Here is a 16984-nt window from a genome sequence, read left to right on the forward strand (position 1 = left end):
CATAACTGCCAAACCAGCATGGGCTTTGATGGGCAGCCAACAGCCATCGCTTTCTTTAGAGAGGCACTCCTTGGCAACAGAACTGAAGCTTGTGCACCACGCCACATGATCGCACTTGTTGACATACAGCCCATTCAAAGAATATTTCAAGAGTGAAAGAAAAGAGGAGAGTTTACAGGCACTTCTGCCTGGAATCAAGGCATACTGCATTGCTGTGGTTACAATGGGAAATGATTCAGTGGCAAAACAGATGCACCACTAACTACACCATTTTTGAGAGAACATAAACCCTTCAAATATATTGATTTCAATTACAACACAGAATACAAAGTGTACAGTGCTCACTTTATATTATTATTTTTGATTACAACTATTTGCACTGTACAAAAGATAAAAAAAGAAATAGTATATTTCAGTTCACCTCATAGCAAGTACTGTAGTGCAATCTCTTTATCATGAAAGTGCAACTTACAAATGTAGATTTTTTTTGGTTACATAACTACACTCACAAACAAAATAATGTAAAATTTTAGTGCCTACAGATCTACTAAGTCCTACTTCTTGTTCAGCCAATCACTAAGACAAACAAGTTTGTTTACATTTACAGGAGATAATGCTGCCCACTGCTTATTTACAGTGTCACCTGACAGTGAGAACAGGTGTTCACATTGCACTTTTGTAGCCGGCGTTGCAAAGTATTTATGTGCCAGATATGCTAAACATTCGTATGCCCTTTCATGCTTCGGCCACCTTTCCAGAGGACATGCTTCCATGCTGATGATGGTCGTTAAAAAAATAATGCATTAATTAAATTTGTGACTGAACTCCTTGGGGGAGAATTGTATGTTTCCTGCTCTGTGATTTTACCCGCATTCTGCCATATATTTCGTATTATGGCAGTCTCATAAGAACATAAGAATGGCCATACCGGGTCAGACCAAAGGTCCATCTAGCCCAGTATCCTGTCTTCCAACAGTGGCCAATGCCAGGTGCCCCAGAGGGAATGAACAGAACAGGTAATCATCAAGTGATTCATCCCCTGTCGCCCATTCTCAGCCTCTGGCAAACAGAGACTAGGGACCCCATCCCTGCCCATCCTGGCTAATAGCCACTGATGGACCTGTCCTCCATGAATTTATCTAGTTCTTTTTTGAACCCTGTTATAGTCTTGGCCTTCACAACATCCTCTGGCAAGGAGTTCCACAGGTTGACTATGCGTTGTGTGAAAAAATACTTCCTTTTGTTTGTTTTAAACCTGCTGCCTATTAATTTCATTTGGTAGCTCCTAGTTCTTGTGTTATGAGCAGGAGTAAATAACACTTCCTTATTTACTTTATCCACACCAGTCATGATTTTATAGACTTCTATCATATCCCCCCTTAGTCATCTCTTTTCCAAGCTGAAAAGTCCCAGTCTTATTAATCTCTCCTCATACAGAAGCCGTTCCATACCCCTAATAATTTTTATTGCACTTTTCTGAACCTTTTCCAATTCCAATATATCTTTTTTGAGATGGGGTAACCGCATCTGCATGCAGTATTCATGATGTGGGCGTACCATGGATTTATATAGAGGCAATATGATATTTTCTGTCTTATTATCTATCCCTTTCGTAATGCTTTCCAACATTCTGTTCGCTTTTTTGACTGCCATTGCACATTGAGTGGATGTTTTCAGAAAACTATCCACAATGACTCTTAAGATCTCTTTCTTGGTGGTAACAGCTAATTTAGACCCCATCATTTTATATGTTTTCCAATGTACATTACTTTGCATTTATCAACATTGAATTTCATCTGCCATTTTGTTGCCCACTCACCCAGTTTTGAGAGATTCTTATGTAGCTCTTTGTAGTCTGCCTAGGACTATCTTGAATAGTTTTGTATCATCTGCAAATTTTGCCACTTCACTGTTTACCCCTTTTTCCATATATTTTATGAATATGTTAAATAGGACTGGGCCCAGTACAGACCCCTGGGTGACACCACTATTTACCTCTCTCCATTCTGAAAACTGACCATTTATTCCTACCCTTTGTTTCCTATCTTTTAACCAGTTACCAATCCATAAGAGAACCTTCCCTCTTATCCCATGACTGTTTACTGTGCTTAAGAGCCTTTGGTGAGGGACCTTGTCAAAAGCTTTCTGAAAATCTAAGTACACTATATCCACTGGATCCCCCTTGTCCATATGCTTGTTGACCCCCTCAAAGAATTCTAGTAGATTGGTGAGGCATGATTTCCCTTTACAAAAACCATGTTGACTCTTCCCCAACAAATTATGTTCATCTATATGTCTGACAATTTTGTTCTTTCTTATAGTTTCAACCAGTTTGCCTGGTACTGAAGTCAGGATTACTGGCCCGTAATTGCCAGGGTCACCTCTGGAGCCCTTTTTAAAAATTGGTGTCACATTAACTATCCTCCAGTCATTTGATTTAAATGATAGGTTACAGACTACAGTTAGTAGTCCTGCATTTTCACATTTGAGTTCCTTCAGAACTCTTGGGTGAATACCAACAACTCAGCATATGTTGTTTGATTTAAGAAAACGTTCATTGCAGATTTGACAAAACACAAAGAAGGTACCAATATGAGATTTCTAAAGATAGCTACAGCACTTGACCCAAGGTTTAAGAATCTGAAGTGCCTTCCAAAATCTGAGAGGGACGAGGTGTGGAACATACTGTTAAAAGTCTTCAAAGAGCAACACTCCTATTTGGAAACTACAGAACCCAAACCACCAAAAAAGATAATCAACCGTCTGTTGGTGGCATTTGACTCAGATGATGAAAATGAACATGCATCAGTCTGCACTGCTTTTGATCGTTATCGAGCAGAACCCGTCATCAGCATGGAAGCATGTCCTCTGGAATGGTGATAGAAGTATGAAGGGGCATGTGAATGTTTAGCGTATCTGGCACATAAATACTTTGCAACGCCATCTACAACAGTGCCATGTGAACACCTGTTTGTTTGTTTTTTGTCTCTGGTGCTGCCTGATTGTGTACTTCTGGTTCCAAATGAGGTGTGTGGTTTATTGGTCAGTTCGTAACTCTGGAGTTCGTAACTCTGAGGTTCTACTGTATGTGATTTGACAAAGCTCAATACACATGGACCACCAACATAAAGAGCAGTTTAATGAGACACAAGGGCATACAATTACTTGCATGAGTTAGCTTGAGCCCATCAGCATCTTTCATGCATGTACATGCTGAGGTGATCGACTTTGTGCTTAATGCAGGGCAAGGAAAGAGAGAAGGCCAAAGTTATTGCAGGAAGAGAGCACATTACAGGACTTGCTCCTACAATCCACTCTTTTTTTAATTAATTCTGGTCTTTATTTTTCACACATTTTTTAGTCTTTGTAGTTTGAAGAAAAAGGTGGTTTGTGGTTTGGTTTTTAAGGACATACCAGAAAGTGTTACATTGTTTGTTTTCTACTCTTCTCTCTCTTCCACCACCATGAAGCAGGAGGCTGCCTCATGACAACTTGCCATGCTGGGTCTTCTCTTACTCTGTGGGCAAAGAGAATAAGAAGCTGCTCGCCCACGTTCCATGTTGGAGTTAGTGTCGTTCAAAAGCAGTTCTACTCTCCTGCACACACCAAGATTAATGGCTCCAAGTTTCTCAGAGTCTTCAATGGAGCTATTCACGCATAAGTGGGATGAGCCAGTTTTGGCACTAACTTAGCAGCTGCTCTGTCCCCAGCAGGCCCAAAGGCAGGGGAGAAAATCAGGCTGTTAGTTTAAAGTGACATGGCTAAAGTTACTTCTGGCAGGGTTTTATCAGCTATACTAACTTAAAACCAAAAGCTGGACTCCACAGTTATGGGGTTTAGTAACGGGGAAGCAATTCCTGAGCAATTTGAAAATCCCTGTGTAATGCAGAGGGATTTCCTTTTTTCACTTAATTCTCATCCTGTCAGGAGTATTTTATATTATGACTCTTACATCACAAAAGTTCTAGAAGCTGCTGTCACATCACATTTGAATTGCTGTTACCCTTTTAGACAACAAAGCCAAGCCAGAATTTGTCAGAACCAAGAGAACAGGAAAATCAGTGTGTTTTTTAGATCAAATTTGTTTTTAAACATTGTAAGGGGAGAACTCTAGGATATTACCCAAGGAAATTCCAACCTAACCTTTCTACTTTACTTCAGTGCAACTCCCTTAACTCTCCCATCACCACCACCACCATATACCACAAGTTGATCTTTAAAAATAATTTTAGTACTTAGGCCTTGTCTACACTGGCAAGTTTCTAAGCAGTAAAGCAGCTTTCTGCGCTGTAACTCCCAAGGTGTACACACTGCCAAGCCATGTAGTGCACAGAAACTGCGCAGTTGCCGCGCTGTAAAAAAACCACCCTGACGAGAGGTGTACAGCTTTCTGCGACGGGGCTACACTGCCGCGGTGCCAGTGTAGACACCCTGGTCGATTATAGTGCTGCAATTGGCCTTCAGGAGGTGTCGCACAATGCCTGTTCTTGCCTCTCTGGTCATCGGTACTGTCCTGCACTCAGGTCACCAACCATCATCCCCACCCTGTAAATTCCTTGGGAATTTTGAAAGTCCCCTTCCTGTTTGCTCGGTGAAGTGTGCAGTGGTCTCAGCGCATCTTTCCAGGTGGCCATGCCTGCTCCACGCACCAGGTGATCCCCTGCTTGGAGCAATGTGCAGCTGCTGGACCTCATCAGCATTTGGGGAGAGGAGCCTGTCCAGTCCCAGCTGTGCTCCAGCCATAGGAATTATGATACCTACAGACAGATTTCACAGTGCATGATAGAAAGGGGCCATGACCGGGGCACATTGCAGTGCAGGGTCAAAGTAAAGGAGCTGCAGAACGCCTACCACAAGGCATGGGATGCAAACCACCGCTCCAGTGCTGCGCCCACGAGCTGCCAGTTCTACAAAGAGCTGGACCCGATACTTTGTGGCGACCCCACCTCCACTGCAAAGGCCATGGAGGATACTTCAGTGGCTCACGTGCCAGTCGAGAGAGGACCAAGCCAGGAGGAGGAAATCTTGGACGAGGATGTGGAGGGGGACCAAGAGGCAGAGGATGACTCGGAGGTCAGAGATTCATGCAGCCAGGAGCTCTTTTCTACCCCGGAGGAAGCTAGCCAGTCACAGCTGTCAGATCTTGGCAAACAGGAGAGGAGGCCCCTGGTAAGTGGCTTTGATTTTGGGACTCGCTGAAGCGAGTTATTGGGGGCAGGAGGGTTGCAGAAAGCAGGCTTGTGTCTGTATGATGCACGTACCACCACATGCCTTGTCTGAGCGGCAGAAGAGGCTGTTGAGTGACTCCCTAACTTCATGGGAATCTGCTTCAGAGATCTTCAGGAAACTCTCCTGGAGATACTGGGCAATCCGCTGCCGCAGGCTCTTTGGCAGAGGTGCTTTGTTTCTTGCCCCATTAAGGGTAACTTTCCCGCGCCACTCTGCCATCATGGGGGTTGGAGGGGAACCATTATTGCACACAGGTGAGCCACATAAGGGCCAGGGCAGAAGCTGCTGTCTTGGAGAAGACCCTCCCTTGATTCCCTGCTCACCCTCAGCAGGGTGATATCTTACATAATGAACACAGCCTGTGGAAAATGTGGGGACTGGAATGATTATCAGGACCCACCTACAGTGCTGGCTCTCCCCAAGAGCCACGTGCCCAGTGTACAGTAGGATCCAGGAACACTGATTTACCCTGCCCCTGCGGCTACTCACCATTTTGGGGGGTCTTGTGGCTCATGTGTGCTTTCCTGGGATCAGCCAGCTAGTGACAGGTGTGTGAGTACTGACTGTATTTTAAATCACTGAATCAGTGGTCTGTGTGTTGCAAACAATACTGCTTCTGTAAAATGTTTCATTTTGGCTTCACAGAGATGACCTTGGGGGCCCAGCCTCCCTCTTTGTTATCGCCGGTTGAACGGCTGCGCAGAATTAGAAAGTGGCCACGAAGAACTGAAGAGGACTTTCTCTGTGAGGTTATGATACACTTCGTAGCCGAAAAAAAGGAATTGAAGGAATGGCAGGACAGCGAGAAGAGGGACCAAAAGGAGAACGCAGCATGCCAAAATGAAGCTACTTAAACGTTATGGAGTGCCACGCGGACATGCTCCAGGCGATACTAGCACTGCAAACCGAGCAGCTCCGCGCCCGCCCTCCCCTGCAGCCGCTGTTGGTGGCTTTCAGCTTCAAATTGCTGCCTTAAGGCATCCCTGATCCTTATGGCCCCACACTTCACCCCTCTAATAGTCCTGGTCTCTGGCTGTTCAAATTCGACCTCCAGGCACTGAGCCTCAGCAGTCTATCCCTGAGTGAAGCTTTCACCCTTCCTTTCACAAATATTATGGAGCGTTTAGGACGCAGCTATAAGCATAGGATTATTGTCATTGGCCAGGTCCAGCTTCCCATATAGGCAGCGCCAGCGGGCCTTTAACAGCCAAAAGCACACTCAACCGTCATTCTGCACTTGCTCAGCCTGTTGTTGAACCGCTCCTTGCTACTGTCAAGGTGCCCCGTGTATGGCTTCATAAGTCACACCATTAAGGGGTAGGCAGGGTCTCCCAGGATCACAATGGATATTTTGACTTCTCCTATGGTGATCTTCTGGTCTGGGAAGAAAGTCCCTGCATGCAGCTTCCTGAACAGGCCAGTGTTCCAAAAGATGCGTGCATCATGCACCTTTCCGGACCAGCCTGCGTTAATGTCCACGAAACTACCATGGTGATCCACAAGTGCCTGGTGAACCATAGAGAAATACCCCTTCTGATTAATGTAGTCCAGGGGTCGGCAACGTTCGGCAAGCACCCTGGCGGGCCGGGCCAGTTTTATTTACCTGCTGACGCGGCAGGTTCGGCCGATCGCGGCCCCCACTGGCCGCGGTTCGCCGTCCCGGGCCAATGGGGGCGGCGAGAAGCCACGGCCAGCACATCGCTCGCCCGCGCCGCTTCTCGCCGCCCCCATTGGCCTGGGACAGCGAACCGCAGCCAGTGGGGGCCGCGATCGGCCGAACCTGCCGCGTCAGCAGGTAAATAAAACTGGCCCGGCCCGCCAGGGTGCTTACCCTGGCGAGCCGCATGCCAACGTTGCCGACCCCTGACGTAGTCGGTGGCTAGGTGGTCTGGTGCCAGAATTGGAATGTGCGTCCCATCTATCGCCCCTCTGCAGTTAAGGAAGCCCATTTAGACTCATAGACTCATAGACTTTAAGGTCAGAAGGGACCAACATGGTCATCTAGTCTGACCCCCCGCATGATGCAGGCCACAAATGCTGACCCACCCACTTTCCCTTAACTCAGCTGTTGAAGTCTCCAGATCGTGATTTAAAGACTTCAAGACGCAGAGAATCCTCCAGCCTGCGACCCCTGCCCTATGCTGTGGAGGAAGGCGAAAAACCTCCAGGGCCTCTGCCAATCTACCCTGGAGGAAAATTCCTTCCCGAACCCAAATATGGCGATCAGTAGAACCCCGAGCATACAGGCAAGATTCTACAGCCGGACCCTCATTTTACCAGCGATGGCACGTTAATGCCTAATTGACTAAAATCACGTTATCCCATCAAACCATTCCCTCCATAAACTTATCTAGCCTAATCTTGAAGCCAGAGAGGTCTTTCGCCCCCACCGTTTCCCTCGGAAGGCTGTTCCAAAATTTCACCCCTCTGACGGTTAGAAACCTTCGTCTAATTTCAAGCCTAAACTTCCCCACGGCCAGTTTATATCCATTTGTTCTCGTGTCCACATTAGTACTGAGCTGAAATAATTCCTCTCCCTCCTTGGTATTTATCCCTTTGATATATTTAAAGAGAGCAATCATATCCCCCCTCAGCCTTCTTTTGGTTAGGCTAAACAAACCGAGCTCCTCGAGTCTCCTTTCATAGGAAAGGTTTTCCATTCCTCAGATCATCCTAGTGGCCCTTCTCTGTACCCGTTCCAGTTTGAGTTCATCCTTTTTAAACATAGGAGACCAGAACTGCACACAGTACTCCAAATGAGGTCTCACCAGCGCCTTGTATAAGCGCCATTTGTGCAAAGCCATCCACAATGTCACACTCGTTGCCCAGAGTCACGGTCTTTCGGAGCAGGATGCAATTAATGGCTCTGCACACTTCCGTCAACATGAGTCCAACGGTCGACTTTCCCACTCCAAACTGGTTAGCGACCGATCGGTAGCAGTCTGGAGTAGCCAGCTTCCACAGTGCAGGCGCCACGCGCTCCTCCAACGGCAGGGCAGCTCTCATTCTTGTGTCCTTGCGCCACAGGGCTGGGGCTAGCTTATCACACAGTCCCATGAATGTGGCTTTCCTCATTCAAAAGTTTTGCAGCCACTGCTCGTCATCCCAGATGAGCATGACGATGTGTTCCCACCACTCAGTGCTTGTTTCCTGATCCCAATAGCGGCGTTCCACTGTGGTCAGCACTTCCATGAATGCAACAAGCAATCTCGTGTCATAGCTAGTACGCGTGGCAAGATCAATGTCGCACTCCTCTTGCCTTTGTAGTTTAAGGAATGACTCTACTGCCATTCGTGACGTGTTAGTTGGAGTGAGCAGCATATTGGTCAACAGTTTGGAATCCATTCCTGCAGACTGAAGAGGCAGAGCGCGCAGTACACAGACCGATGAAAGATGGAGCCAAATGTGGATGGAAGCACAGGGATTGCTCGGATGCGAAGCAATGGGACAGGATCCAGGATACCCCGTGACCCCCTCCACCTTCCCACAACTCTTAGTGGCAGAAGAGGAAGAGATGTTCTGTGGGATAGCTGCCCAGAGTGCACCGCTCCAAATACCGCTGCAAGTGCCGCAAGTGTAAACATGCTATTGCGCAGGCAGCTGATGAGCGAACAGACAACAGTGAACAGACAACAGTGGTTTCCCTTCAGCCCTCTCTGAACAGCGCTGTAACTCCCGGTGCTGTAACTCTGCCAGTGTAGACATACCCTTAGATTGCTTTTGGCAACAAACCGGAAGTGGTATATCTACACACAGCTGGGAGGTGTAATTCCCATCTCTTGGGTAGATGTACACGGGCTAGCTCTGCTAGTATACTAAAATTAGCAGTGTAGCCACGGCTACATGGGCAGCAGGAGATGTTGTGATCAGTGGGCCTACAACTTTACTCTAATTGTAAACTCAACTGGTGAAAAGCAGATAAAGATTCATGAATTTTCACAATGATCACTTGTATAAAACTGTTCAAGAAAAGATGTGAGAAGGAGACAAAGACTGAATAAATATAAACAAAGAGGGTTTACTGATCCCACTCAAAGACTATGTTAAGATCATGACTGGTAAACAAAAGGGCAGAAAAATCAAAAAGCAAGGAACCAATTCTGGAAATTAGGCCTACCTTGTGGACAAAATAATGAGAGGATGGCTATTTCGCTCATCACTCCCTTTGGAGTCTTTAAAAAGAGACTTTGGGGGAGAACAAGGAGACCTTTTAACATCACTGCAGCAGAAGGATTGTTGTCATGACACCAGACCTTGATACTCCAGTGGGGACGTTTGACCATCATCGCTGCATCAGTGAGGACCCCAACCTGATACACAAGAGATCCTGCTCTGTGTTCCCCTCCTTTGTGTGCCTCTTTCTGTCCCTCCCTCCCTACCACCCTCCTGTTCAGCTTTTCACTGATCCTGAAATCAACTTCTACTGCACGGCACCAGCACGGTGAGATACGACAGCCCATCCAGCTCTGCCCAGACGGAGAAGGACCAGTGAAGGAGAGGGACCTGACAGACCCACCAGATGATATTTCTGACGGAGAAGTGAGTCACGGTCCAGAGCAACAGCTGTTGTGGCCAATCTGCCAGCCCAAACCATCCATCCATGACTCACCAGCCACCCCGTATTTTGAGAACATCAGCAAAAGCTGTATTGTCCTCATCTTTACTATCCTCTCTCTTCTCTCCCTTCTGTGACTGTCTGTTTTGTCTAAAGCAGGAAAGTGACTGTCATTTGCAATTCAGAATTGAACAATGGAACTAACCCTTTCTCCCCCACCAAGAAGGACTGTTTGACTGAATAATAGAATTTAACCAACATTCACTGTCTCCAGAAAGGACTTTGAACAGTTTTGATTAAGTCTGTTTTGGAGAAACAATCAATTTCAGTTCTAATGATCTTTACCTCATTTTGATTCTTTTCCTTTTGTGTATTTCAATCAATAACTTTCTAACCTTTGGTCTGAGTGTTATAGTGTGTTTGTCATGGTATTAAATACACTAAAGTCTGTGTATATCAAACCCCATACCTTGTTTAACAGTGTTTAAGCTGGACAGTGACTGGGTTATGTTAACACCTTTGGCCCATATATATTCCATCTAGATTAGTACCACAGAGAGACTAGCCACCTTAGTACAATCCCATCCAACCCCTGGGCACATTCTCAGGTGCAGCTACACAGCGAGTCTTAGCGCGCTAGTTCAAGCAGAGCTTGCAAAGGTACATCTACTCAGGGTGGAAATTACACTACCCAGCTGCTGTGTAGACATACTGTAATGTGGGGTTTTTTCCTGAGTGGGATGATTAACAAAACTTCATTTCCTCTCTTAGGGAGATTGTTGAGTTCTCTTGAGTCAATATTGGGTCAACTTTTTTAATGTATGCAATTCTACAATATACATGCATCTAGAGAATACAATAGGTATATTTTATAAATTAAAAATCAATACTGTTCATATGCTGTAATTACCATACCTTAACCAGACGTTTCCTTACTGTACATTTTCTAAACTAGCCTAGTCCTGAAGTTCTACAGGTTTAGGACGCTTTGAAAAGACAGCCCTCCTCTTCTCCGAGAGCTCCCAGAAATGGATTAAAATTCAAAAGGAAGTTGATTTACAAAACATAGGTGGTTAACAAGAATTGGGTTGATGACTGTGATATTCAGAAATCAGATGGATATTTTATACAATATATTTTAAAATTTACAGATCAGTAATGTTTTACTACGATTTTAAAACAGAAGTTTCGGGGTTATTTAAAAAACAACAACCCAAACCAGTTAGACTTATCACTGGTAATTCTTGTTGTAATTTAGGTTCCCCAACCTGCTTGCAGAGGGGAATCAGTTGTGTGAAATAAGGAGAGAGCTACCTTACATTAGTCTCTCCCGGTTAATTCTGATTGCCCCACACAATTGTTTTTTCTTACATTTTCAATTAGAATCTGTAAGGGACTGGGGTCTAGGCTATCTGGCCTAGCAGTCATAACTGGGCTGGTGTCCACATGTCAAGGATGGCCACAAGGCAGTAGTCAGTGAGCAGGGATCAGAGTAATCATTAGGGCTGGGATCAATAGGCAAGAGTCAGGGTCAGAGCCAGGCCATGATCATAGACCAGAAGTAATTGCCAGGCTGGAATCAGGAGACAAGAGTCAGTGTCATGCTGGGGTCACAACCAGAGGTAGCTACTAGGCTGGAATCAGATGGCAAGAGTCATCTGTTCTAGGCTTGGAGACTGATGATCAGAAAGCAAGGTGAGGTCTAGAATCATAACAAGCCAAAAATCTATGTGATTACCCAGACAACATCCTGAGCCACACTCCAGGGCTAAATAGAGAGCATAGGCTACAGGGTGCTGTCACTCTGGATCCTTTGGGCGGTACTTCCTGCAGTGCCTAATTAACCTGCATAGTATCCAAGTGGCAATATCAGCTGTCCCAGGATCTATAGTTGTAGGTTCTAGTTCCACGGATTCTTACAAAATTGCATTGTTGTGGTATTTGTATCAGTAAAAAATGATTTCAAACAGCCACTCCCATATTATTCTAAATCAAGGAACTCATGTGCTCCGTTATCTGTTGAAGGTAAGTGCCATAGCAAGTTCAGAATACATTTCTAATTCAAGATAACTGTACTGTAGATGTCTTGTTTTGTTTTTGAATACGGCTTAGTGTGAAATCTTCCCTGTCACTATTTTACATATTGCTGAGGCTATCGTTACTGTAGTACTTGGGTGTTCTTTACTTTAATTTAGAACTAATATCAGTTTCCCCTGGAGAGAGGAACAAAGCTGTCATTTCTTAACATCACCTAGACAGATTAAAATCACTTACCAGAGCCAACAATAGGGGCCTGTGAAGCCACGGGTCCCTCCTCACTCCCCTCCCTGGGTCCAGTTTTGGAACTGTAAAAAATGTTAAGGCCAGTCTCCAATTTCATTATTTACAAAATGAGTGAACTCATGGCTCCATTGAAGTCAATGTCAAAAGTGGACCCAGGATTTCACTATGTCTCTTAGCCTTGAAGATGTAGCCTCGTGTAAACTGCTTACTCTGTGAAAGTCTGTCACTGATTTTTCCTGAAAACTCAGGTTAATGCTGTTCATGGTCACATACGCAGCTTCCAGCGTTGGCCTTTGTGGCCCATGAAAGACACTCAACTGTAGTTCCCTACATTCTTGGAGGACCCTATATCAACTGAAAACTATATGCTATGCTCTAACTGGCCTGCTTGAACTGCAGCAAGCGCTTACACCTGGGGGAATTCTGCTCCAAAAAATTAAAAATTCTGCAATCAGTGTGCTCATCTTTAAAATGGAGATAAGGAGACTGACCCAGCTTTGTCAAGCACACTGATATCTACATGTCAGCCAGTGCAATATAAGTCCTAGGCACATCAGACTGTATAAGAAACTGGAGTTTTTATTGTATTGTATAATACTTGACATACTAATATATCATGACATAAGGCCTAATCCTGCACTACTGATTTCAATGGAAGCAGGATCAAGCCCATAAAGAAATGCCCATATGAGGGCTCATTGTTAAGGCTGAGTGTTCAGTAACTTTTTCAACTGCATTTATGTTCGTTTCTTGCCTGGATTCATAATGAATGTCATACACACAGTACATACATACCACGTAATATGAAACTGTGTGACTCAAACCCAAGATTCTCTCCCCACCACCACATAGCTGATAAAAACACTCATGGAGTACCCCACACAGCTAGTCATGAATTGTGTAGCCCACGTTAATGACTAGTTAAATCTCATAGCACAATTAATCAGACTGTAACAGTCCACAATACTTACATTTTGTAACTGTGCTGAGTGGGTGGGGGCTTATATAATTAATGTAAAAAACAATAGTTTAAAACATAGTCATTTGGATTTACCATGCTATGCGTGGCAGTATACTTAGGCAGCCTTTTTAAAGATAAACAGTCTTTGCCAACTGTTAATAATGAGTGTGCAAGTTATGCTTAACACCACAAAATTAAGGGCACGGAGCTTAATCAGCTTAAACAAAAAGTTGTTCCAGAACAATGTTAACTCCAAGACTGTAGTCCAGAAAACTGCTGAAAATAAAAGAGAGAAACTTTCTGGACAGCTGTTAGATGGCAATTTATTAAACTTTTTAAAGAAGGACATGGTGTGTTTGTTTGTGGCCTTTGTTCTTCACAGCTAATTTCTTCTGACTTTCAACTGTACAAGTGTAAAAGATTATGGAGCTGATTCTCTGCTCACACCAATTTTATACCAGTGTATTTCCACTGACTTCATTGCACTTATAGCTGATTAAGGCTCTGATCCTGGAAACAGATGTGCGGGTGCTGACCTTTACTTACTGAAGTCAACAGAATTATATACTTGTGTAAAATTGGTGTGAGGGGAAAAGCAACTGTACAGGCTTTTACAATGCACAAATGAAATTCAGAGGAAACTAGTTGTGAAGAACAAAGGCCTCAAAAACAAAAAAGTCACCCTTGTTTTTCTTCTAAATTTTTTTTAAAATTTGCCCTCTAACAGATTCCCAAAACCTCTCTCTTGTTTTTCAGCAGTTTTTAGGTTGTGAAATCAATAGGATTCCATGTGGGTGTCACCAGCACATCTCCTTCCAGGATCAGGACCTGATACAAGTGAGAGCAGAATCAGGAATGTTTGAGTATGCAAAACTTGATGTAGACTATCGTCAGTATACATTTTAACATACAAAAAACGGTACATAGAGCAGATTACACTGAGACACAATTGAGGGGCCACATACACAGTGTCACATTCATAATTTATGTGCTCAGGCAATGGGTGAGGGGTAATTTTGTATTTACTCTTGCATGAGTGTAGCTGACGAAGTGGGTATTCACCCACAAAAACTCATGCTCCAATACATCTGTTAGTCTATAAGGTGCCACAGGACTCTTTCTTGCTACTTACTAAATCTCTCTCTAATGGGTCAGTACAGAATTTTGTACTTTATGCATTGCTTTTTATAAACATGAGGAATTCACTTTCATGTTTTAATTGTAATCATAATCATAACTTGACCGTAAATTCTGTTCTTGTGGTAAAACAATAAACACTACCAGTGCATTCAGTGCTGATATTGGGTAAATATGGGAATTTTGCCATTGACTGTAATGGGAGCAGGAGCAAGCTCTAAGCGTCGGCAGTGGTTATCATTGAAGAGGTGGTACAAAGTCATACGTTCTGAAGCTGAATTTGAACACACACTAACACCTTTTCTGTCAACAAGCCACCTTTTTTTTAAAAGCACACAGCAGTAATTTTTTACATTTTTTATCACTTCATTAGTGAATAGTGTACTGGGTGCCAAAAGTGTGACAGATCCCCATAATGTGTTTGTCCAGTGGTGTGGTGATACATATGCGATATATGCTAACATCCAACTGAAAGCTTACAAAAATACTGTTGGATTCTACAGCAATGATGGAGTTAAAGTTGAAAACGTTTTCCTTTAAAAAAAAATTATTATATAACCATCTCCAATACTGGAATAATAAGGAAAAATGGCAGCAAAGTGTTCAAAAGAGAACAGTAACTTACACAACTTTGAGCTTGAGACAGGATTGAAAGTCTAGAAATAATAGGCTTATGATGTTGTTTCAACACTTTCTATTTCATGAACCTCTCATTTCAAAACCTTCTAGGTCACTGATAAATATCAGGATTTATCAAGTGACATTTATTCACACTAGTGTTTAAACTCCATCTGAAACACTGCATATGCTAATAAATGAATTCCTACGCACATTTATGAGGTTCATCTGACCACAGTACCTTGAAAAGCTTAATTTAATTTGTAGGTAATAATTATTCTATGGTATAAATGCTATTACAGTATAGTATGATCTAACTATTCTGCAGTGACTAGGATATTCGTTGCAAATGATTAAAGTTTGTGAATTAGCAAGTAAGTGGACAGACAATTACAAATACAAAGATAATGCATTATCAAGTATATTTCAATCATTTATTTAGCCAGTTTTTAATTAGTTGATGATAATACGTCATAGCACACCTGTGAAAGTGCTCTCTGATACATTTGGTAAAAATTATACACTCCACTAAGTTAAATTTCTAGAAAAAACTTACAGAGCTGGTGTTTAAAGATGCTAGAATTTTATTAATCAGAGCTAGATTCATCTCTCCCTCTTCCAATCAGCCTGTATGTACACACATACACAAACATCTTACAACTGCCAGGGTCATCAATGGAACAGCAAGTACGTTTAAAGCCCAGTGACCGGCAACGTGCACCTTCACCATTGAAAAAAAACAACAACCCCGCAGAAAAGCTGAAGTACAGTAAAAGTCAAATAACATATGTCCTAGGGCTACAAAAAATTCCCTGTGCTCCCCCCCCCCCCCACACACACACACTCTCCCTCTGCACATTAATGTATATATTGGTGATGTTTGGTAATGAAATGCATGATGCCAATAACCACCAGACCTTATGAAAAAGAGAGCTCTCCTACTGGGACCTACTTACTAGCAGACAGACACTAAGTTATCACCCCCTTTTCCCCCCTTCTTACCCCCTCAAGAATTCAGTATCAGCATCCCTCTCTCTCTGTGTAGCAGGACAACTCCACTTGGGTATTTCATACATTGGAAAAATGAATGCATAACAATGTACCAATGCAAATATGAGTCACGCCAAAATATATTTATATCTAAGTGGGCAACAGGCTGAATAACCCTCTCCTGCCAGCACATCCTTCCCCTTAGCCATTTCCATTGACACCGCAGTGCATTGCAACACTAGCAGCCGCCTCTGGCTCAGAAATTTTCATCCCTCCCCCCCCCCCCCCCAGTATTAAATACTCCTCAGGCTCTTTGCAGTGGTGGGAACCATCCTTAATGGAGGCTTCAGCATCCTCTGCGAGCCTTTTGGCTTTTGCATGGGAAAAGGGAGGAAGGGAAAGGAGAGGTGAGGGACAAGATGAGTGAAGGAATGAATGAATTGCTACCTCCAGAAAGGCTCTGTGGGCTGCTGCTTGCTCCTGCTCCTGCTGCTGCTGCTGTCACAGCGGATCAGCTGATATTTACCTGTGAGGTAATGCACACTCTGTAAGGTCACCATGCACCCACTGAAATAGAGTGCAAAGCAGGAGAGAGGCAGAGAGAGGGAGCTGCTGCTGCCGCTTCCCACTGCGAGCCGAGAGGCTGCACCGCGCGCAGGCTGCTGATGCGGCTGCAGCTCCTGGCACATGCTGCAGGTGTCAGAGCAGAAGCTGCCCTGCCTCAGACGGTACCCATCGCGCTTCTGCACATGCTCCAGCCCCCGCGCTCGCCCTCACCATGGGCGTGTGCGCAACCTCTGCACATGCCTACTGGGCACGGGAAGCCACGGGGAAGCCGCTGCCCGGCCCCGGCCCGGGGGAGTCTCGCTGCGCTTCCCCGAACGCACCCTGGCCCTGCCGGAGCCGCGCGGGGAGCGGAGCGGAGCAAGGGGTCGGAGGGGGAGTTGCTGCCGAGCAGGAGGGATTATGACGTATTGGGGGATGGAGGAGCAGGTGGGGCTGGGGGCAGGGAAAGCAGATTTGGGGGTGGGGGGCAAATCGGGGGTTGCATGGAGAGGGCCAAACGGTCGGGGGATGGGTGCTCAGGTGCGGAGGGTTTAGGAGCCGCGGGGGACGCAGGAGCAGATCGGGGGAGGAGTGGATCTGCGGTGCGCATTGGCTCGGTTGTAGCTCGGGGGCCCGTGGCCAGCCGGGCTGATCAGTGGGGATGT

General features: G+C 44.7%; 1 protein-coding gene across 1 annotated transcript in view; it reads right to left on the minus strand.

The window, feature by feature from the left end:
• The window catches only part of DTNA (dystrobrevin alpha), a 287748-nt gene extending 271286 nt beyond the window's left edge, over positions 1 to 16462 (minus strand). The window contains exon 1 of the mRNA XM_065399382.1: positions 16221 to 16462. Within this exon, the coding sequence (XP_065255454.1) occupies positions 16221 to 16462 (242 nt within the window). The remainder of the gene's footprint in view (positions 1 to 16220) is intronic.
• Positions 16463 to 16984: the final 522 nt, after the last annotated feature.

This window comes from Emys orbicularis, chromosome 2 (assembly GCF_028017835.1).
Source record: "Emys orbicularis isolate rEmyOrb1 chromosome 2, rEmyOrb1.hap1, whole genome shotgun sequence".
Taxonomy (NCBI): Eukaryota; Metazoa; Chordata; order Testudines; family Emydidae; genus Emys; species Emys orbicularis.